The sequence below is a fragment of the Balearica regulorum genome, chromosome 21 (genome assembly GCF_011004875.1).
Source record: "Balearica regulorum gibbericeps isolate bBalReg1 chromosome 21, bBalReg1.pri, whole genome shotgun sequence".
NCBI classification, from domain to species: domain Eukaryota; kingdom Metazoa; phylum Chordata; class Aves; order Gruiformes; family Gruidae; genus Balearica; species Balearica regulorum.
This window is the reverse complement of record NC_046204.1, coordinates 3,250,921-3,274,524: the sequence shown is the minus strand read 5'-3', so window position 1 is coordinate 3,274,524 and position 23,604 is coordinate 3,250,921. Positions and strand designations below refer to the sequence as shown.

At 48.2% G+C, this 23,604-nt stretch overlaps 1 protein-coding gene across 1 annotated transcript in view; it reads right to left on the bottom strand.

Moving 5' to 3' along the window:
• Positions 1-2,313: 2,313 nt before the first annotated feature.
• The window catches only part of ACAP3 (ArfGAP with coiled-coil, ankyrin repeat and PH domains 3), a 95,492-nt gene continuing 74,201 nt past the window's right edge, over positions 2,314-23,604 (bottom strand). The window contains exons 12-26 of the mRNA XM_075773485.1: positions 20,437-20,488; positions 19,890-19,990; positions 19,343-19,454; positions 18,569-18,777; positions 18,192-18,261; positions 17,964-18,058; positions 17,221-17,435; positions 16,505-16,609; positions 15,995-16,096; positions 13,736-13,828; positions 13,360-13,580; positions 13,088-13,197; positions 12,594-12,704; positions 12,425-12,486; positions 2,314-2,551 (exon numbers count right to left, since the gene is read on the bottom strand). Of these exons, the coding sequence (XP_075629600.1) occupies positions 2,445-2,551; positions 12,425-12,486; positions 12,594-12,704; positions 13,088-13,197; positions 13,360-13,580; positions 13,736-13,828; positions 15,995-16,096; positions 16,505-16,609; positions 17,221-17,435; positions 17,964-18,058; positions 18,192-18,261; positions 18,569-18,777; positions 19,343-19,454; positions 19,890-19,990; positions 20,437-20,488 (1,765 nt within the window). The 3' untranslated portion in view covers positions 2,314-2,444. The remainder of the gene's footprint in view (positions 2,552-12,424; positions 12,487-12,593; positions 12,705-13,087; positions 13,198-13,359; positions 13,581-13,735; positions 13,829-15,994; positions 16,097-16,504; positions 16,610-17,220; positions 17,436-17,963; positions 18,059-18,191; positions 18,262-18,568; positions 18,778-19,342; positions 19,455-19,889; positions 19,991-20,436; positions 20,489-23,604) is intronic.

Genomic DNA, 23,604 nt, shown 5'->3' with positions numbered 1-23,604 from the left:
TCTGCATCGTGTAAGATGATTTCCAGGAGGAGCCAATTTTGGGACAGAGGAGTGCAGGGCCGAGGATCAAGTGGCAATGTCTTTCTCGTGGTCAGATTTGGACCAAGAGGGATGTGGCAATACAGGACAGGGGTCTGTTAGCAGAGGCGTGTGCTTCGGTATATGCACGTGCGGACCCAGAAGAGCAAGGGGTGTTGCAAGCCAGGAGGGAGATGCCTTGGCAGCAGGATATGGGAGTGGGCAGGGAATGGCTATCGGTACTACGGAGACGTAAGACTGGGAGAGCAAAAGGGTGTGGGGTTCACTACAGGAGAGGGATGTGGGGAGAATTCGTTTCACACCTGCTTGTGCCACCTTTAGTGGAATAAAGTGATGGTTCCTCAGCTAGTGGAAGCATAAGTAATAGGTGTCCAGTCTGAAGGCAGCTTAGAGCAATCTGCTCTGAGGGTGGGGACTAATTTTCAGCTTAGTAGCTGCCTCTTTATTACAGAACATTCCCGTAGTCTGCCGTAGTTGAGAAATCAGCCGTACAAATTCTTCATTGGGGTCATACCTTAGTGCTTGTGATACCGTCACTGAAATATCTGTCCTCTTTGGAGCTCCTTCCATCTGAGCTGCGCATTTCCCCCGTGGAGCAAAAACTGACGTACAAATGGGACACGCTGTTAGAGTCACACAGCGATGCCGTGGGAAGGTATACGTGCAGAGTCCCGGCGCTCTGCTCGAGCTGCCAGGCTGTTGTTCTGCTCTGATGGAAAGCTGCCATGACAGCTGCCGCTCTCATAGAAATTAAAGCTGAGCAGCAGGAAATGCAGCGAGTCGTTTCAAGTCCCTTTCCTGCTGCAAGCTGCACGGCAAGCTCTTCTGCAAACGTGACCAGACGGCTGCCGGCGGTCCAAGAAGCAGCTGCTCTCCTGCAAGCCCATCACCCTGAAGCACTGCCCAGCCGAGGGCGGGGGGGTCCAGCCCTGTCACTGGGTGCACGTCCCACCGTGCAGCTCCATGCTCACCGAGCTGCATCTCTCCTGGGGTCCCGGTGTCTGTGACAGCTTGTTGGCTGGTTTGGGAGGTGTTCGGGGGCTTGCCTCTTAGGAGAAACATCTTGTCAGCAGGGCTGAGATGTTTATTAAGCTGCCACGTTGCTAATGTGTTTCATTAATAGCATTAATGAAATTAGAGCATGTCTTAATCAGATAAAACAGAAGGGCTGCCAAGAGAGTTAGAATCCTGTGTCTCTTTGGAGTAAAGTTCGTTTAGCTTCCTCTTCAAGCCATACACCTGTGCCAGATAAATTTCATATTTTAAACCTTCTCATACTAAAGTGCTTCACTGGCTTGTAAAGATCTAGAATCAGAAAGAAGGAGGAAATGTGTGTGAATTTTAAAAAAATCCTGTCTTTATTCTCAGCTCATAGATACTGTTTGCATGAGAGGCTTTCTTCACTCCCAGCTTTTCAAGAAAATACATTTCTTCTGCCATAAGATATATTACATTTCAGCATGTCATAGTTTATATATATCATTCTGACAATGCACTTTATTATGTCGTGGTGCCTATACCTGTATAGTCCAGACATAACCTTTTATTATTTTTGTTAACTATGACACAACAATAATAAAAATGACAAAAATAATACTGAAAGCCGTGCCTTACGGAAGAGTACAACTCTCCTAACAGTGAGATGCACAACTAGCAGGAGATAGAGAGCCCCTGAGGGAAACAGCGAGATTCTATTTTCGGTATTGCTTGTAAAGTCTCCGTGGAATCGGTATTATATTTCCTGGTCCATGCGAAACCAAATGTCTCAAAGCACTCAGTGGCGGAGGTATCTTAAGAGGTGAGTTACGCAGCAGAACCAAGTGTCTGGCCGATGGTTTTGCACTGGGACCCCTGTGGCTTAGCGGTGGGCTGGTGCTGTGTCCTGGGTGGCCTTTCTCCTTCGGGAGGATGGGAACGCTTCGGACTGGGTCTCCTCCCGGCATACTCAATGGTCAGGACCACGTACCTGTCCTTCATTTTAGGGGTGGGTACTGGTGCAGTGTCATCGGTGCTAGTGTTTGCACGCACCCAGAAAAGGGAGATTTTTCCCAGAAACGGCAATGTAGAAAGGGCACTGAGAATTAAAAGACCAGCTTAGCTCGTTTTAAACTGCGTTCAGGTACTGCAAGGCACGGGACCGAAGCCTGCAGTCTGAATGCGCACCCATTCTGGAATTACCCCCGGAACATCTCCCATCTTCCCGGTCAGGGCACAAAAGCAGACATGAGGGAAAACACAGGTTTCCAGGAGAAGCGTGTCTGAACAGAGAACGTCTTCCTTCAGTAGCTGAGCTCAGCTTGCCTCTTACACCTGCTCAGACGTTTCTGCTGATCTGCGCTGCGGGAGCTCAGGTAGCTCAGAGCTTGAGCTTCCAGCAGAAGGTCTTGGCAGCGGGAGGGAGGGAGCTATCTGCAGGAGTGGCTGAAATGTAGGCTCCTCCTTTTGAGTTTCTCAGGGTTGTTCGAAGCCATGTGAGAGAACTCCCGGAAGATGTCCAGGTAGGTAGCATCTCCTGCAAAAATACACAGGAAGAGGCATTAGTCCCGATATTTTTGCTTTGCCTTGCCTTGATACTTCCCACCCATGGAGATCATGGTGCATCGGGCCATTTTCACTCGGAACTCCTGACTTTCATCTGGATGTAAGAAACAGCTCTACGTGTGATACAGAGACAGAGCCCAGCTCTTTAGCCTTGCACTGCCTCGGAGGGTTCTGGCTTGGCTTTCCATTCCTTGTTAATAAGAACAGGATTATTCATGAGCTTGCATATGTAAACATGCCCTCAGGACTCTCACTTCACAATCAGCTTTGGGATAATTCCTCCCTTTGGTGCTTTTTCCCAAAGCCCAAGAGACAGTAGAGAGACTTTTAAGACTTGAGAGAGCCGTTCTGGAAGCTGAGCGCTCTGAAACGCAAAGGCCTTTTGTTGTGCCACTTGTGCAACAGCAGAGCTTCACGCGGTCGGGGCCGTAGGGCTTGGTATTAGCTTGCTGGAGACACTGTTCAGCCGGGAACGGAGATAAGGTACCTTACTAGTTGTCTGGCTTCTCTTCTGGCAGCCAGCCTTTTCAGAGCTTGTTGTGGCAGGTGCAACATCAGTCCAGTTTGTGGAACAAAACAACAACCTGTTGAAGGGCACCGTCAGATAATAACAATTCTCCGTGACAGCTGACTCAAGGTTCTGTTCCAACCACCAGTGAAGGCAAAGAGTTCAGGTGTCCCAGCAGTGGCTCTACGATAGAATCTCGCCTGATGCAGGAATGGTTTCAGATTTATGCTGCAATTCTAGAGATAATTAGGCACCCGCATCCCATTAACAATACCTCTGCTTGTAAGTTTGCTGCTTGATGTTCTAGGGCAATTTTTGCCATGGACTAGGCTCGGTTTTACCTGATGATGAACCCACGTCGCCACAGGGGAAAAGATAAGGGAAAGATCCCAGGTATTCACCTACGCAGGTGCAGCTACCTTTAGTCTTTAGTACGGAGCTCCTGTGCCCTTTGCTTGACAGAAGACACGTCCTGGAGAGTCACTGAGAGCGTAGACCCACAGCTGCTGCGAGCTGCATGGCTCCAAGGCACATCGTCTGTCAGCGCCGGTGCAGCGCCGAGGGAAGAGAACAGCTAATACAAAAACTTGGTTCCACAAAGCCAAGTCGATAGCAGGATCTGGTGTAACTTCATATCAACTCGCAAACTGGGCTGGAGAGAATGGTCTGTGTCCAGCTGGCTGGGAGCGGACAGAGAAGGCTGCGCCTTCCCCTCGCTCGCCCGGCGGCTCCCTGCCCTGGGGGCATCCTCCAAGAAGCATTCCTCCAGCTGCCCCGTTGCTGCAAGCTCGCAGGACAGGTCCCTCTGCGAACGTGGTGTCCCCTTCCACCCCAGCTCATGGGTGAGCACACCGGGATGTCAGAATTGTCTCTTTTCAGTATACACAGAACGTCCAGCCCAAAAGGTCTCAAGGGTAATAGTCTTCAGCATTGTCCATATGCAGGTGGCAAAGGTTTATTGTTATGGCAGGCTTTAACCAGGATCTGTTGATTTTCAGGTACAGCAACGCTCAGGAAACGTACGAGTTTGTACCTGCCACAAACTCAACGTGACCTACCTGTTAGCTTGTGATGCGAGTCACTCGAGCCCCTCCTCGACTGGTGGGACTCAGCCCGTTTCCCTGCCCCTGCCAGCGCTGTCCTGTGCACACAAACACATCCCCCTCCGTTACAGCGGCTCCTGCCTTGCAGCCTGTCAGACCACCGTCCCCTCCCACCAGGGACCCACGCGGCCCTGCATTCTCCGTGGGCATCACCCCAGCTTCCTAGCATTTCTACCTGCTCCCCCATCACCGAGTTCTCCCCACCTTCCCTAAATAAAATGCACTCCCTTCCTGGGAGAAGGGAAAATCCCACCCTAATACACTACATAGAGAACAAGTAGCTTTTCTATGAGGACAATAGACTCACCTCTCCAGGGTTTATTTAGAATAAATCTGCTGTTGAATTTTTAAGCATACCTGGTAGCAACAGGTGAGCAAGTGCTGAACTGGCTGAGTTCTGGTGCAGAGACCAGGTAACAGCCACTTCTCTGCCTCTTTGATCCTGACTTAGTTTTGACACCAGTGGGATGGGGTCAAAGTGGCACTCTGAGGTTGTGGGACAAAGAATTGCTATTACCTCCTGCCAGGGGCCTGATCACGTCGGTAAAATCACAAATATATCCTTGTTCAGTGAGATCGCTAATCCTCCTGCATACTGGTAAAATATTTGTTCTGGCAATGCTCAGATTTAACTTCAATTACAATAATCCTACTGTTGTAGTAAAGTATCAGTCCCAGATTTTTTAAGATATTTAAGCACTTAATCCTCATTAAATAAAGAAGGATAGCGACAGCCTTCTGGAGACCTGAGTTTCTGTAATTGCATTTTAGTCTTCAGTGTATTTCTGCTTGTGAGGTTGGGCGAGACCATATTATCCATTTTAGACAAGAAATAGAAAGGCAGGAAAATAAAGGGGTGACAGCAGGAGTCAGCCAGAGGATGGGGAGTCAGCCACGTGTCTCCCAAGCTCTGCGCTCATAAATTTACTGTAAGACCATGCAGCTTTCCTTCCATAAATGCCTTAAACGTTCCTGATTTCAAAGTATCCTTCCTATTTAAGTCCTTCACTGAGTTCATGAGCCTACCTGGATTCATTAATTGGGATCTGTTTGTTCCTCCAGGGGAAAACAGAAGTTACTCCACAATTTTGTTTTTCCTGCGTTTGTTTTCCATGCTAAGTATGATAGAAATCATGAGGCCAGGCCAGTCTTTCTTTTCTTCTTCTTCTTTTATTTTTCTGCCACAGACACACAGTATGAGAGAAACCAATGGGGGGAAGGATTGCACTGTGATACGTGGGAAATGGTGGTCCATGTGCAGAAGATTGATATTTTCATCTAGTGCAAGGTCTCCTTTTACAGGATAGCCATCAGCAGAGCTCGTAACATACCAAGCATTAACTGATTCAGGGACTCTGAAGAAATATGAATGGGTGAGGTGTGTGTGTGGGGGGGTGATGTAAGCCTGTCACCTTTACCCCAGCCTTCTTCCAAAGCACCCTGAAATCACATCATCACAAGACAGTGTCACAGAAACCCCCAAAAATGCAGAGTATTTATGTGGCATTCCAGAGGAGAAGGAAAACAGGTTAAAAGGGAATGGTTTTCTAGATCCAGTTAATACAGGCAACAAGGCAAGAAACCCAACATAAATAAATCAAGCCAGAGGAGGAGGAGGGAAGGAGTTTATCTAGATTTTTATTAACAGTGTTTCAAGAGACAATAGAAGAGAAGGGAGGGGGGGAAAGGCAGACACCACAGCAACAGTTTTAAAATTGTACAAAGATAATAACATACAGAATATCTGGTTCCATAGTTACAGTCAGTACAGGCTGTGTAGGGAAAAGGGGGAATTAAAAAACGTGTTACAAAGTCGTACTGAAAGCAGGCAAGTGAAGGAGGTTAATAGGTTATAGCGTATTTACAGCAAGTGCCAGCCCCCGGTACAGCAGCCCAGCCATCCAGGGTGGAACAGAGCCGGGTTAATCGACCACGCTCAGCAGCTTCCACTTGGCTAAAGAACTTCTTTCTCTCGGTGCTGTTTAGATAGGAAGAGGCTGGCTGGGCTTTCTCATCGCAAAGGCTTTCACACCGGGCTGCCAGCCTACGTAACCCTATAGTAAGAAAGGCTTACTCTCTCTCTGAGATTCAGCAGCCACACACAGGTCTCACGCAGAGGGCTCCCAGGATGGGGAATCCACACTAACATTCGTGTGCTGCTGGAGGGACGTGATGGAGGGAAGTCAACTGAGACAGGCCTACAGATCCATTGGCAACCTGAAGGCAACCACCTGGCCGCTCCCAAGGCGTCAGCGAGCGGAGCACGAGGACGTACAAACTCAACGCGCTCCTTCGCGGCCCTCACTGCGAGGAAGGTGCTAAGTGCCGAGATGTGTTTGTGGAGCAAACGCTCCTGCTTCAGCTAGCCTCTCTAGCCGTCTCAACTGCTGCACTAGAAACACACACGGTCCTCCTCGTGCCTTGGAAACCATCTTGGCTACTACCCCCACCTCTGTCCCTCGTCCCCTCCCCATAACTATTCAGCTGTCCTCTCTTGCCACTAGCACAGTGGTGGGTATATAGCTCAGAAGGGACGTACCCCAGTCCAAATTCCCTGCAAGGCTGAGGAACCAGCAGGCAGGCTGATATGAATCACACTCCCATGGAAACAGCACTCTATAGTTTGGAATCTCAAAGAAATCTCGTTTCTTCAGAGCTCCCACTCTCCTTTCTCCTGCTCAGTCCCTCCTTCCCCACGTCCCCTTCTCCATATAACAGCACCGCACACTCACACATGCACACTCACACGGACGTGTGTCATCGGCTAGCCAATGGGTTAATATCACATTTAATCCATTCATCCTGTTTTGTCTTTGGTTGAAAGCAATAATGCTCGGGCAGTGAGGAGAGAGAAGTGGGTCCAGGGAGAGTCGAGCAGCACAGAACAACACAGCAGGAGACAACAACTGTGTTGTGGCCACTGGACAATTAGTTAATCAGTGCATTTCTTTAGGAGGCCCTGTTTTTCTCTTGCATAAATAATGGCCATTTTTGCTGGTCTGAGATGTTATTGATCTATTTTATGCTGATCACGGTCTCAGCTTGTCAAATCTTTTTCTTTAAAAACATTAATTCTTCCGATTCCATGTTTTTCCTCTAGACTGCTCAAAGAAATTTCCCACTGCAGAGACCATCTCAGAGACAACAATACTAAAATAACCTGAGGCTTCCCTGGCTGACATGCGGAGAGGGAACACAGAGGGCATCATTTCAACTTGCCAGCAACCTGAACTCATCCCATTTGGAATCGGAGACATGTGGCAGACCCCAAAGGTTCACACCTAGACTACCTGTCCAGGCACTTGGTTACAGGGTTTGGGTCGAGTCAAACAAAAGCTAGGGCAGGTGTGTAAATATTCATCCAGATCTCAAAAAACTCAAAAGATGACAGAAGCTGCATGGCTGAGGCAAGGGTTTGGGTCTCTTTACGTTTTGACAATGCCTGGCATGTTGCTTTCTAGACAAAGGCAAACCTCCTCATGTTAACTGTGGTTGCAACCAAGTTACTATCAGATAGATAACATACGCACTGTTTGAAAAGAACGGAAGAATGAAAATAGAGTAGTTTTGGTGTTAGATATTTCAAACAAGATTGTACAACACAAATACAGCTGTATTCGAAGAAGGAAAAAAGCGCAAGTGTTCATATCTAGTCTTCCCTGGAGCCTGGTTGGCCGTTTATTTTTTGTGAAAACAAACTTTTTGTACAACTTGCCCGCTCTCCCCTCCAAACTTTTAAGCACACGCACGCGCACACACACCCCAATCAAAAAAAATCAAATAAACACAGAAAACATTGAGAAGTGCCTCCTTAGCATTTTTTCCTGGAGAACCTTTTTGTTTTAGAAACTGCAGGATGTGCTAAAGTGTTCGATTATGTTCCAAACTAAAGGCATTTAATGCCTCACGATCTGTATAATGAAAATAGAAGAGAAAAGGGAGGGGGGAAGGAAAATTGTGGGGGGAAAAAAGGCAGGGTTTGAAAAATATTCCCTAACGATGCTACAAAAAAATCCTGACATTAAATACAGACAAACTGTATTGAATAAAAATTGCACTAGTCCTCTGGGCACATCAATAATAAATTAAATACTTAACAATTTCACTGATTAAAAAAGACAGCACAAAATTCATAACAAAAGAACATAAAACCCCCCAATACTGTATGTAGGAAAAGTGCACAAAGTTGCTTTATACATTGAATCTAAATAAAGTACCAATACATGTTAAATAGATAAATTGTCTGGCAAGACACTGCTTTTTGCATCAGTATTTACATATGATTTAACTTCATGTACTTCAGCAGTGAGTCTGAGCTTCAATGGACCTAACTGTACGTGATTTTTGTATTGTTCTCATGAGCCACTAATGCTGACGGTGAAATAAAATGACCCAAAGTGGAAGCCATGTCTCCAGTTCTCACTGGCTTACAGCAAGGATCAGTTGTATTTCTAACTTCTCATAAAAAGCTGGAAAACCAATTGGAGTGTTTTAAGTTGCTGTACACGTAAAAAACCTTGCTAGACAACGACCACGCTGAAATTCATTCACAGAGTAGGACCACGGCAGTGGCGAAAGGGCTGTTTTGCTTTCGGGATCTTTGAAGCACCCTGAAAGACGCCGGCTTTGATCGGTGTGGCCTTTCTCTAGGCAAGGGCACAACTCGAGGGGACGGCAGCCCTGACAAACGTCTAAATCGATGCAGATCAGTATAAAACGGGATAGGATTACCAAAGAGAATTCGTTACGGAGAAGCTCTCCGTTCCTAACCCAGGAAGCAGAGCGAGTTCTTGGCTGGATATTGGTTCCTGAGCACTCGAGGTGCTGATCTGGATGCCGCGGGGTGATCTGTGCGATCTCACCATCAGCAACGGTTACGGCCCTGCTGAAGGCAGGCACATGCTTAAGGGCTTTGCCCTATTGCTAGCAGGCTCAGCACCACAACTCATTTCACTGGACAACAACGTCCAACGCCATCGGAGCTCTGCAGGGAGCAGCGAGCTCTGCAGGGCATTTCACACAGATGATTTGTAAGACTACAGATTTGCTCCCGACCCCACTCAGACTGAGAGTAACACTACCGCCAGCTGCAGAGTAAGCTGGCTCGACTGCAGCACCACGCAAGTGAAGGCACCGTCCTGCTCAGTGGGGAAGCCCGATTAGATTTAGGGTGACTTTTACCAGAAAGAAGACAAAGTCCACTGCAAAGGACTGAAAGATGAAGCTCCATGAGAATGTAAAGTGGGAACCTTCTGTAATCCCGCACCAGAAACGCTGAGTGGGCAAGTGATGCCGGCTACCCCTTCACGTGGGTATCAGGAAGATAGATATCTAACCCGGGGCATATTAAATGCAAACTGAAGGAGACCATGTAGCAGCACTGCAGCAACAGCTACACACAATGCACATCTGCCCACATCTGGGATCACTTACACAGGGGAGGCCTGGAGTCAGCCCTCTCCTCTCAGTGATACGACTCCGGCATCACACGCGGGAGCTACAATCAAAACACGGTGCCTACTCGCAAAAAAAATTTCCCTCTGAACTAAAGATTTACATGCCAGCATTCCTCTGAAACTGAACTGCAGCAATGATGGCATTTTACACCACACTGCTTCATCCCACAGGCAGTTCCGAATCCCTCCTGAGGGTGCCACAGCTGAACAGGATATACGAATAGCGACGAAGGGATCTGCCCTCTGCCAGCTGTTAAGGGCACATCCTACAGCTTCTGCTCTGAGAAGAGTTCAGAGGGAGTATCGCCTGCTTAAAGGCTACAGGATCGTTTCAGACCAGGTATTGAACAGCTAAGAAAGGAGAATGCCATTGTGCACCGCGCGCTCGCCCTCCACCCCATCAGCACGCTGGGAATCGCCAGGGGCACGCAAGCCAGGAGTTACGCAGCCCCGGTTCAGCAGCAGCACGCTGCGTGCAGAGCGCTGGCCTCCCGGGACAGAAAGAGCGGGGTGATGGACAAAATGCCACGAAAGGCATTGCCAACGATAAAAGGCTGATGGGGCCACGCTCATTAATATTTATTTTCCAAGACTGGTGGAAGGAGATTGTTTATTATTTAGGGAAGCATGAAAGGTCCTGGGGCGAGATTTTGCGCTGCCATTGATGCGCAGCAGTTTCAGCACAGTCACCAGGACCGTTTCAGAGTCACAACAGACAATTGGGACTGAGGTCAGAACTCAGCACTTGGTGCATCCCAAAGCTCTGAAGGGATCAGGAATGAGAAAGCTACAAGACAAAGATGGACTTCAAGACCCAGATTGGACAGACAGAAAACTGCGGTCCGGCTGCAGCAAAATACGGGACAGCACTTCCCTAAGGAAGCAGAGACTCTCCTCCTTGAACTGAGAGGACACCCTCCTGGAGTCTAAGTGGATTTTCTTTATTGTTCTACTTTTAGATGTGTGGGTGGACACTGAGTGCTGCCGGTTCAGTCTCTGAGGGCTTGAGAGAAGAGCAGGATCGCTGTTGCTCCAGTATCTGAGGACACAATTACGTCAATAGAAACAAACCTGCAAAGGTTTAATCCACCAAGGGCTGCAGCACGACAGCAGGCAGTATACAAAAAGAAGTCAAACATGTATTGGATGAAAAATAACATGATTGTGTATCACTGCTGATGTAACGCAGGAGGATGGGGAGCTCTGCCTGGGATTCTTGCATTCCCTGCGGATCTTGATCCCCTCAAGATCGCAGCAATATCCGTAAGGCACTACGGCCCAGCCCCAGAGCCAGCAGCCTAGGTGCCCAGGCAGGCTAAACACCAGTTGTGGACTGCCACCCACGAGTCCTGAAAAACTCTGCTGTCAAGTGCAGATGAGGGCATTCTGAAGAGGCTCTTGCAGGAGCGCATCTCAGCTTGGCATCCAAATTCCCAGATAATCTGCCAGTGGTTTGCATGCTCTGTAAACCCTCCTGAGACAGGATTACATGACTGCAGCATCTCTGCAGAGCTACTGTAGCATGATCCCCGTAACACAGACCATAAACACAGCAACAAAGTGCTCTAAGTAGAAACACATTCCCCTGCTCCAGCAAAGAATAATACAAGAAGAAAAAAAAAAAGAAAGAAACAAAAATAAGAAGATTCTGCCAGCCATTGGAATTGGGGAACTCAAAAGCCCCTGGGCCAGCTGTAAGATGCCCTACTCACATGCTTCAGCATGCGTGGGGAGAGCACAGAGGGGTACACATGCAAGTAGAAGTCTCCTCCACAGAGATGCTAAATCAGAAATCTGAAGTGACCAGGAAGCAAACTGAACCAAAGTCAAATTGCATCGTGCAGCCAGCCATTTCGGCAGTGGGAGCTGGACGTGGCTTTTCTTCCCCGACGCAAAGCCCGTCGCCAGCGACAAGCTTCTCCCAGCCTCAAAAAATCAGCACTGCCGCTTCTGTAACACCGTGCAGATTGCATCTTGGCCCAGGAAGCAGGCGAGCTATGGCTTTGACCAGCTAGCCACCAAGGGCAAAAAAAAGGGGAGCGTGGCTGGTATAGTCCTGAGAGCAATTAAGGTGAGTGGCCATCGCTCTCAATCCTACCCCTTCTGTTGTGCCTTCCAGAGCAAAATATCTCTGCCCCATAAAACAGCCTGTTCCTTACTCAGAGGTCATCCTTTAGTTTTCTAAACTGGCCCCAGCAGTCCCCAGACGCTGCAGCAGTCCCAGGACAGAGGGCTCCACGTCAGAATCCCAAACAAACAGTTCAGACGAGAACTCAGTGCATGGTAACTATACTGAAGCAGAGACAGGTTCGTCTGATCGTATTGTTGGTGGGTTTCTCCTGGTGATAGAGGGTTTCCATTTCTTCTTTTTCTTTTTTTCTTTTTTTTTTTTTTTTTTAATGCTAAACTCATCTCCCATACTTTTCACACACTCAAGTCCACATGCCATGGTCTGTGGTTACGCCCTAGGAGTCTCCTACACAAAATCAACCATCCAGTAGTCAAGCAGGAGAACTTAACGCTAACAGGAAAGACCCCTTTTCCTTCCTGCATGCAGCTCAACCTATACGTGCAGGCATCAAAACCAGACCAATCTGCAAGAAACACCAATATACCAAGGATGGGGCTCTCGGGGCTTCTAGAAATTCAGCCCAACTTCAAGACAGCAAAGGGGAGGTGGGGGAGTCGTCACTAACACTCATCTATATTAAGGCTGATGAACTCCTGTATACACTTCCTGTACTGCAGCTCAGTAGGGCTGTTGCTGGGATATTGACCTGGTTGTCCAAAGGGGCCCTCTGCTTCTCGCATCTCCTCGTTCATTCGAGCCAGACGCAGCCTAGAGCGAGACAGAGAAAGCACAAGGGAGAGGTTTGGTTAAGCCTGGTGGCTATTTACGGGCAGCGTTCCTGTATACAGGCACTGGGAAGTCCTGTCTGCACTTACAAGGTAACTATGTCTGCATTGGCTGCCTGGACAGCAATACTGAGCGGGTCCTGCCCGTCGCCATCCACCGCGTGCTGATTCGCCCCTCGCTTGAGGAACAAGCAGACCTGACTGCAGAAGGGAAAGAAAAGACCATCAGAGCAGAAATTCCAGCTCGCCCACCCCACACTGCAGATGGCACTGTCCTTCCACAGGTAGGCACAGCTTCACTTATATTGGTCTAAAAAAAAAAAATAATAATCAGGAAACGCTGCGGTGGCACGGAGAAAGGAATGGGTGTACAGGGGCCCAATTACCCCTTATCTACCATCACGGGGGCAATTCTCCTTAAGACAATCAAGTTACTGATGTGATGTAGACAGGCATGTTTTGCAAATAACCTATCCACCAAACCCCAGCTCCCTTGCCCGCCTCACCCCATGACTCTCAGCGTTGCCACTGAATCTCAGTCCAAGGGTGACGGAGCACATCAGAGCAACGTGCAAAGAACTTACCCAGTATGGCCTAGGTATGTGGCATGATGCAAGGGAGCCCGGCCTCGGATATCTCTTTGGTTAACATCTGCCCCATTCTGCAGCAGGAATTCACAGGCTATCAAGGAACCCTGGCAAGGTAAAGGGGAATTTCTAACTAAATTCAGCCAGCAGTACTGAGAGGATGCATAAGAACGTACCAGACTGTAAGCTGCCCGTTGTCAGTGCACGCTGAACTAGAGTCAAGACCTCACATCCGCAAATGCGGCCTCCCAGCTGCTCGCATAACGTACCCCCATCACAGCTTGAATCAGAGGAGTTTTGTTTTCATCTTCATCATTCACCCAGTTGATCTCAGCACCGTGTGCCAGTGCTTCTGCCATGAGAGGCAGGTTTCGGGCTTGCGCTGCCTTGTAGATCAACAAGCCAGGATGCAGCTCCCTCAGGTCCTCCAAATCTGATGCCTCCTGTTCAATCTCTGCTTCACCGCTTGACTCCTCTGACACCTCGCATTCTAAGAGGCAGAAAAGGATGGAGAGGGATGACCCAAAAGCTTTGCATTTCCAGTTTCTTACGTTCCCTGTTGCTCTTGGCACCAGTCCCAACCATCCATCCTGCCTTAGCACTAGCTGCCTCCCCACCCTTCCATCAACAGCCTACGACACTCACCTTCCTCTGTCACGCTGTCCACCACAGAGCCAAACACCAGGATATCGGTGCTGCCATCTGTGCTTCCTCCGAGCCCGCTGTCACTGCTCAGACCTGCAGGGCCAACAGAAGACAAACCAAACGCATTTTAATACACAGGCATTCCAGTACCAGGCACAGCTGAGACCACAGGGCTGCGCAGAATGTCACACACACATCGCACCGGGCGCTGCTGGCAAGGGAGAGGGGGACTGCTATCCCATTTAGCCCCAGTCAATAAAACTGCCCAAGGAAAAATTGCAAAGCCTTATGGTGTCCATGTCCCCACGCTGCCCTTCATGCAGGGATGCTCCGACATTGCCATGGCTGTTGAGGACAGCCCTTGCTGCAATCCATGAGGGACGCCGTGACGTAGACTGGAGCAGAGCAGCAGCAGAGACAGCTTTGCAGCAGGTTATGCCGTGTCATAAGCAAATAAAGATCCCTGTCTGCTTTTAGCACTAATAATCTCACTTTCCACTCTATCCATGCTCTCCCCAGAGCTTTTCGGTTGTCACTGGGGCACTTGCCAATGCATTGCTCTTGTGACAGATTATTGACCACGACTGGGCCAAATCACATCAGTAGTGTGTATCTCAAGCCAAGCTCTTAAAGCACTGTCCGTTCGCTCATCCACCTTCACAGATATCCCTTCCCTTTCCCCACAGTGCTTCCTGCCTTCCCTGCTGGGCCGGTGAATGTTACAGGACAGCTGACTACATACGAGAAACAGAGTCATGAACTGATGAAGCAACTTGTCCGAGGACACGCAGTGTGTCAGTGGCAGAGCAACTTTCTACCTTTTCCAGCTTGCACCCAAAAGCAGTCAAGAAAATGACAGAAAGGAAGGAAGAAGCACGTGCAGGAATTGCCCCTGCGGGAACGGGGGTGGCACATCGTCTTTATCCTGAGGAATGCCTGGCTCCCTTGGGAACTCTGGCTGGACTCAGCTTCTTGCTGCTTTTAACTTCCCAGTGACTGTAAGGGCTGGGAGTGTCTGTCCTCCCAGAAGAAGAGGTCAATTCCCTGTGACCTACCCCAAGACCTACACTTCAACCATTGTGATTAGGAGAAAAAACAAGCCAGGTTGTAGCTGACAAAATGTTTCTAAAAATATGAGCTGAGTAGACTTTGCAAAGAGTAACAGCAGGAAAGCTTGCAAGAACTAAAGATCTGAGCCTTGAAAACCGTAGCAGAACAAGACATCTTAACCTTAAAGGCTGTCTGTTGAAATCTTCAGAGCAGCTACAGCTAGGTCCCCAATAAAGAAGTCTCTAAATCAGTGGTCCTGAAATCACGGGTCACAAGTAATCCTTCAGCACTGTTCTCAACAGCCAAAGGAGATAATGAAGCTACAACAGGAAAGGTTTAAAGTGGCACATAACGTGCATATCTTTTTTTGGATTTGCTGTCAGAAAAATCATTGCTGTTTTTTGCACAAAGCAAACATACTGCTTGGTGAGAAGATGCTCCCCGTTATGTCAGCACAAGTAAGGAGTGATTCCAACGAGGCCACATGGCACTACTCTAGATTTACATCAAAGCAAGAAAGGAGGATCTGGCTCAGATCACATGAATATTAATACATCAAATTCCTACTTCTGCTCCCGCTGAATCAGTGATAAAATTCATATTTTCTTCTACAGGAGCAAGATAAGGCTGTTGAGCAACTCTGAAGTCCTGCATCTCCCAAGTATTGTTTCTGTTGACTAATAACGCTGAATTCCTTAAAACTGGAATTGCTATTAATAGCACTGATTCAGACAAGCACTAAAGCACCTTCTTCACTGATTTCAAGAGATAACATGTACTTGTAAGAAAGCCTGTGATTTTTCTGGTGTGCTGACTCAGGACCTTAAATACTTCTCCTAAGTTCATACAATAACAAGCAATGGAGCTATGAAGTTTTTAAAAGTCACCCCTCCCCAGCTGAGTATGATACTGGACCACACGACTAGCCTGAGAGACATGTGGAGCATTTGAAGTAAACACTTCTTACTTCCTATTTGCCATAAGATCCCACATGTACAGGATTGGATCCTTTCTCTCGTCTGAGGGACAGTTGTTCCTTTAAGATGTAGTAACTCGACTGCTTTTTGAAAGCCTGCCAGCCCGTCTTTCCCACAAGCGACTGGTAACGTATGGGCTGAAAGAAAATACACTACTGCCTCTGAAGCTTGGTTTGGAATAAGTAAAATTTGGGCGTCTCTTTTGCTGCTAGCTGCCAGAGCGTCACCTTACCTCCGTCCAGGAGGAACGGCGTACCGCTCCCACCGGGACCAATGCCACTGCCACTCCATGGGCCACCTGTTAGCGGATGCTGCATAGAGATGTGGCTGGCACCTAGAGGAAGGTGGACGGAATATGAGGGGAGTTCATCGTCACAAACACAAAAAGAAAAGTTGTCCGCAGTAAGATTTGCTAAAAAAGGAAAAAAAAATTAAAAGCCAAAACTAAAACCAGAAAAAAGCCAATGGAATGCATAGTCTGGGAATAAAAGATGTTGGGAAAAAATCCCATCCACCAGAATGCAAACACCAGGGACTGACTGGATAGGATATTAAAATAATAAGTGTAATAAAAGAGCAATGGCCTGGAGTTTGTGCAACTAACTCCCCATCACTCCTCCGAAATATTTACCCTCTCTCCAATGAGGCCGATACCTTGCCTTAGCTCTGGTGCAATGCACGTGCCCTAGAAGAGCTGGGAGGTAAAGCGTGCCAGAAGCAGAGACACTTTCTTTGTACTTACTGCGTGGGCCGGAGCCAGCACCAGTGTCAAAGTAGGAGAAGAGAGAGTCCAGCTCATCAGGGCAGAAGAGGGAATCTCGACGGAACTTCCTCTCCAGGGTAGCTGCTATTTTACACAGAGATATTTTGAAATACATAGTTAATAACATGCAGATGAATAAATGAGACACAATTCTACAGCTGTATCTATACAGGCTGAGCTTGCATGTCCAACGCACCCCAGATGTGTCCAGCACCATACTCATGCCCACATACACCACCAAAACCAAGGAGCTGGCCACAGGTGGTGATACACTGCAGACCAAGTCAACCCAGAGCGTTTTGAACAGCCAGAACCCTTCATAAGCACGGTCTCTTTTACAGACCAGGCAGGTAAAAATAAAAGTTTGAAACTTAATAAAAAGCGAGAAGCTGGAAAAATAAAATGCACAAAGCAAGCTTAGAAGTTGCCGGATCACCCTAGTGTAAGGATCTCCTTTAGTCACAAGAACCTCCTCAAACAGATGAAAAGTGTTAGGAAATGGCTCCGAAGACCTGTGTCGACACGGTTTGTGCAACAGCATTTTTGCTTATACCTCTGGCAGGCTGCAGGTCAGAGAAAGACGGGGCCGCACACGTTATTAGGGCAGTCGTGTACACACCTACAAAGAGCGGTGGACAGGCCGACACAGCTCTGCTGCGTGTGCAGGTACATCTGGGGGCAAGGGAGGTTCCCACCTGATGACAACATGGCTGGTGATGCATTGCCCACTTCATGGCGGTACTTTCTACGAGCTGTGGGTGCTTTCGTGGTGCTGTTGTGTCTCTGGCACTTCTTCACACACCAGCGTCGAGGTTTCCGCTCATTCTCTGTTAAAGTCTCGCCATTTGCCAGCTTCTTAAGGAATTTCTTCTCCACGTACTTCACCTTGATCCAGGCTTCCTTGTCCTGCCTAAGAGAAGAACACCATAAAGCTGTGCACTGGGTCACATGAATCGCCTAAAGCAAACAGCTACAGTGAGATGAAGCTGCTCTGGGTCATTTTATCAACCTGGCTTTGAGTCCTAAAAAAAAAAAAAAATCACTGAGACCTGTATTAAGAACGGAGACTTTCTCAAACCTAAAAATATCTCCCATTTCAAAGCAAAACTAAGAAATGCAGTGTGTATCAGAGTGGAAGCACACCACGTGCTTCGGTTACATGTAGTTGTACAGTTTCAGAGCAGGTGTAAACCCCACAAGCCCTGGTTCCCAAGCACGTTTCACCAGGTTGCTGGCTGGTAACACCTCCCGGACCTTTCTGAGAGTCAAGCTCAGGCTAGCTACAGCGGGAGTGGGCTGAGGCAGATGTACCTGAGGTAGCCTGGGCCCTCAGTCACTCTTCACCTGACTTTCCCGAGAGCTTAGGGTATTGGGTTTGCGGTGTGGATGGATAGCTTTCCACAGGACCAAGAGGACCAGTGTGTGCGCTCAGACTCACCTGGAGCTCCCTGCTGTTGGTTTCTTAAGTCCCAGCTCTTCACACTGTGCCTCATAAATCTGATTCATGGTACTGTTCCCCAGCTCGCACATCAGCTGCAATACAACAGGGAATGAATGAAATACTCAGGTGAGGAGCTACCTTCCCTCTTGTCTAGCCTGCCACCAAGTAAGACTCCCTCCACGTCCACCATTTGTCTATCTCTTGCCGTTAAAAGCCAACACTCACTTTCAGTAACTCCGGCTCCCAGGAGTCCAGTGTGAGAGATCGAACTTTGGAACAGTGAACACCCAGACTCCTATTTATCCAAAAGGAAGAAAACTGAAATGGTTACATGCCTCAAAACAGAACTGCTCATGCATCATAAGATGAACAAGATCAATCCAGTTCCTACGCATTTATCTACACAGACATAGCTATGGCAGAGAGGTTTATGCATATGCATACATAGATGCACCTGCACACACAGGTACTGCAGCAAGCGATTACTTTTTAATCTATCTATATAAACATTATAGTCAATTGTAATTCAGGCTCTGTTGTTTTTTCCAGGAGCTTGCACTCCATCCCTGGCTGGCAGCACGGACCGCACATGCACGCAGTACCTGTGGATACCGGAGCACTCAATGCACAGCAGAATGCCCAGGTTGATACTGGCCCAGCGAGGATCTGGCTGACCACAGTCACAGCACTGGTCATTCCCAGGGATGCTCTGCACTCTCTGCAAGATGGACTCGCCCTTCACATTGCGCTCCCGGGAGTCGGTAGCGGAATCAATGCTGCTAGTAGACGGGGAAGCAGTCCGATCCAGTCTCTGCAAGGAAAAAAGGGTTCTAAGGTTCTGCAAAGCACTGTGGAACCAACCAGCGCTTTGCATACCAGAGGCATTGATAGGAAGAATATACCTGGAAGAATAAATGAGGGCTAGTCCAAGAAGGTAAAACCTCACTAATCTCTATTATTGCCACAAGACGGCGCCGCACCCCATCCCTGCTCTGAGAGCACGCAGAGCATCATCTAGCGAACTACCTGCTGTGATGATACCTTGCTTGCGCTTGTCTCAGCTAGGGAGCAAGCTCTTCCCTGGGGAAAATAATTCCTAGGGGAACATCAATCCAGAGAGTGATGGCAGAAAGTGAAGACATCAGGACAACACTGATTTAAAGCCTTGCCTTTCCCTCCGCCCAGCTTTATAAGTGTGGCTTTGGGTGGTGAACAATTGATGCCTTTCAGTCAGCACCGACATCAGCTCCCTTCCTGGAGGACAGATGAGTATTTCCAAATGGTTCACCCATGCACACTGGACCTGCCACAGCCCAAAAGCCCACTATCAGGGCTCTGAGACACAGTTACGGATCTTTCACGCCCCCATCACTCACTTCAATATAGTAGCTATCAGGACTCTCACGGTATGCAGAAGCAATGCTAGCTTGAACAGCCTGAATCCAGGCCTGACGCAGCTTCTCCGAGTCAGCCTGCAGCATGCAGCTCCTGTGAAGGAAGGAAATGAGTTGGAAAGAGCAAAAGGACAGGGTGCACATTTTGGTCAAAACTGTCCCACTTCACCCTCAGTGTAGCATTTCCAACAGGGGCAGCACCTTGATTTGACAGGCAAAGGGGCAAAAACTAATCCCACAAGCTTGCACTGTCAGAGGTGTTCCCTCTTCAAAAACTCCAGGCAGGCCTGCTAGCCGTTTTGAAAAGCTGACTACTGCCAGTCTCACTGCCTATATGTCTGTTAAGTATGTGTGGCCTAGATCTGACTTATGCTGATGTCTGACAAACTTCTTGCCTAGAACAAAGGCAGCGGTATCTCCCAGTCAGCATTCAATGGCCCAGGGCAGCATCTGCTCAAATGTAATCTCTTGCAGTTCCACGCGCAGTCCGGCTACCGTGGGGATGGCCTAGGGAAGCCACCAAACTTACTTGGTAGGTGAGACGACCTCAAAGCAAAACCTCCTCTCTATGTCTTCACACGGCTTGACAGTACAGAGCCGCAGGTCTTCCACCACTACCGTGAGGACATCCTGAAAGGGGGAGAACAGGTGGCTTTGTTGGCTCCCTGAAACCGTGTCACAGGCAGACGGCTCAGAAAACTCCTTCCCAAACCCTGCTGGTTAGCATACGCTGAGTCCAGAAAGAGCAGAGCCAGCCCACCACCGGACAACTCTAGGGCACTAGGAAGGGGTTATTCAGAACCAAAGCATAGGACAACATGCACATGAAGTGGCAGGCTCACTGAGGACTTCACCAACGTCCTCTGCTGAACAGGAATATTTAGTTCACCACAAACACCAGCTGCTGCCTCTTAGTTCTCAGTACAGGCTAACTTTGGAGCACAATAATGCCTGAATGGGCTTGCTGTCCCTCTGATCCGATTCTCCTCCCCGCTCCCCAGCAGAAGTCCCCAGCAAAGCAGGATACCAGACAAGTGGGCTAATCTGCCAGTGTCATCTGGGGTAGCCTCACTGACCTTTAGCTTTTTCTGGTACACCAGCTGACTGTTCTGTATGGAGAACCACCTCCTGAGGGAAGACAGACAGACATCAGAACGAGCAAACAGCAGAGCTACAGAGAAGCAGTTTGTTCTGCGGCAGAGCAGGATACCTCTCCATTTTAAGAGAGTGTCATTTATCCTAAGAAACTCAAAAGTAACGTCACAAGAAAAGCTCACACTTCTCCAGTGCCCTCCCTCAGAGAGAAAACAAAAGATTTACAGCCTTAGGGAATGACTCCTGGTACTGAGATGCTGTGATGGCAAGTGTTCTAGATATGTCAATGTATAGCAAGAAGGAAGGAAAGACAGGAGCAAAGGAGAAGGGCAGTCCCACATTACTGCCTAGCATTTCTGGGGCAGAGTCTGTGTGCACACTGGCCCTGGTGCAGGTAGTAAATCCAGTGCCATGTTACACTGGTTAGGGCATACGTGTCCTTGTGTATATGCACAGTAGGCATACTCGACATTTACTGGGAAAGTTGGATTGCTTGCATGTGCCTCGCCAGATGTAGCGTGCCTGCTGCCTCTCCAAGCAAGCTGTCATAAGGCAAGCCAGAAATTCCTTGACATCATGAAGAATCTTCCAGGTGGGAAAAAGAAAAAACCATCTCGTAAAACCTTTTGTAAAAACCGGCAGCTCTACAAACAGCGTTGGAGAAAGTAATACGAATGAGTTGCTCATCTTGCTGTTTATACAGGCTACGCTACCCACCAGGCTGATTTCTCTCCACCCACTACAGCCTATGGGAGGCCAAGCAATGCCAAAGCTCCTGTTTCCTATGGCTAGAGTAAGGACAGGTGTGTGAAGGGATCTACCTTCTCAGGGGGCAACAAATCACCAGCTAGCAGCTTTCCATTAAAATACAAGTGACAGAAGGTCTGTGTGATGCTGACAGCAGAGGCAATTCCCTAGTGTCAATCTTCAGTGTTAAATCCAACCCCCCAAGACAGTTCCTCATCCCAAGACACAGCCTAAGATTTAGCAACCTGATCATCTTCATGGAGGGCAATGGAAGCCATGACCATCACCAAGGTTCACAAAGATGATACTGGAATACCAAAGCATAAAGAGTCAGAGGCTTGCAGTAAACTTATTTACAGCAGGTATTACATACTCGGTTTGCAAAAGAACTAGGTTCCCTAGGAAAATGAGATGAGAGAGGTTTCTCTTTCTTTTGTCACTGCTGAAATTTAAACAGAGATAAAAGACTACAAAAGGACTTGACATGCCTGTGGAGAAATGGGAAAAATATAGATAACTGGAGGCCATCCCATCTATGTGGGAGCCCATTTTGCTGAGCTGACATGGTTCCGCATCATTCGGAGCTGCTGTGACAGCAGCAGTCTATGCTCAAGGAGCTCTGCTGTCACACGAAGCTGAGCAGAAAGCTTGTCTCTCAGGTTCTGGTCTCTGCTCCTTGCAGCTCTGCTCTCCTGCTCACCATCCCAGACATTTCTGCCTGGTGCTGGCTCCTAGCCCAGCATCCTGAACCGAGGCATTTGCTGTTCTCTCTGCCTGCCCCCTCCCACTCACATGAGGGGGAGGCACTAACAGAGAATAGCTGAGTGACAGCGAGAAGGCGATGAGTAGGCTACAGGAGCTGTGAATAGCTAAGATGCGGGCAGATATGGCTGAGAGTAGGTGGGACTGAGCAGACAGAGATGGCTGTGGGGAGGATACAGACTGTGTATGGCTGGGATGTAGGACGACACAGGGAGGACAGCTGGGATTTGGGGGACAGGGAAAACTTGGAGCCCTTGACACTAACATTACTTCAGACATCAGGAAAATCAGAAAGTCCCGGAGCGTCATGTTCCCTCCAGGATAAATATCCTTTGGAGTGACCCTTGAATTCACAGCCAGGGGAGTTGCTAGAAGGGAGTTGCCTGGAACCGTTCATCTCTAAGTCAGGCACAGGTCGTGACATTAGCCTGACACATTTTGGAACCACCTCCTCTGCAAAGGTGCATGATGCCAGTGAAAGCAGCTATGCAATAGACTACGGACCAAGGCTATACTTTGCTTAGGAAACACCGAGCACGAAATCCTAAAACAGCGGCAAAAAAATCAGCTCCGATACCTTCCCTGTGCAACAGCCTGTGAGCACGGAACTCAAACACCGTGATGCACCGTGCGGTAGCTGCTGTTGTGATTTCTGGTTCCTCCAAGTGCAAACTTAGTACCTAAGTCTCAGGGGACCAGATGGCCTGAGGGGTAACAAAATTATACTAAATTTGCTTGGAATCTCCTTAGCACTAGAGGAAGCTTCAGAGAAAAGGAATCACTTATGCAACCCGTTCAGAGATCTCCAATAATTTCACGTCTCTTTTCCATGCAAATATAGGTAGTTTCTGTGCATGCTACAAACTGTTTACTGAACCATTTACTGTTTATTTATTCCAAAGTCTAACAACAGCACATCTGAGCCTTGCTGTGGTGTAGACTTTGAATGTATGCCATAGCAAAGTAAAAGATACCTTAATATTGTATCATTTTCCTGTTATGTGAGAGGAAGAAGTGTAGGTCAAAAAGGCATTGATTTCACGCATTAAAAACTCACTGGAAGGGTTTGAATCGTTTTGCGCAACCATGTATGAAACCCACTGACTATCTCAAGGGAAACTAAACGCACAAATATTGAGCAAGGCTAGAACATGAAACCTTTGCTTCCACTTTCCCAAGGTCTCTGACAGCTGTGGAGACTCCCGACTAGCGCAGGAGGCATATGAGCCTGGCATTCCCAGTGACCTATCAGATGAAATATTTATAAATTATTAAGAGCAGGGTCAGTGCACAGAAAGCCATTTCTCAGCTCCTGGCAGCAGAGCTGATATTTCCACTCTCACATATCTCCCCATCCCAGAGTAGACAGGTTTGATATTCATGGCATGTCCTGCTGTGTTAGGTATTTCTCTTAATCGTTATGAATTTACAGCTTTCCTAGGGCAAGACTGGAGCTACATTGTGCCCTATCGTCCCTGCACGGAACCTGGTCATTCTTCCATTGTGGAAGGCACTTTTTTCCTCCCCCCCTGCCTAGCATTTACTACGATGCAGCACAACATGAGCCGGCTCATTCCATGATGCAGCCTAAGAGGAATATACAGCTTCACAGAAAGAAGCATACTTGGTTTTTAACAGGA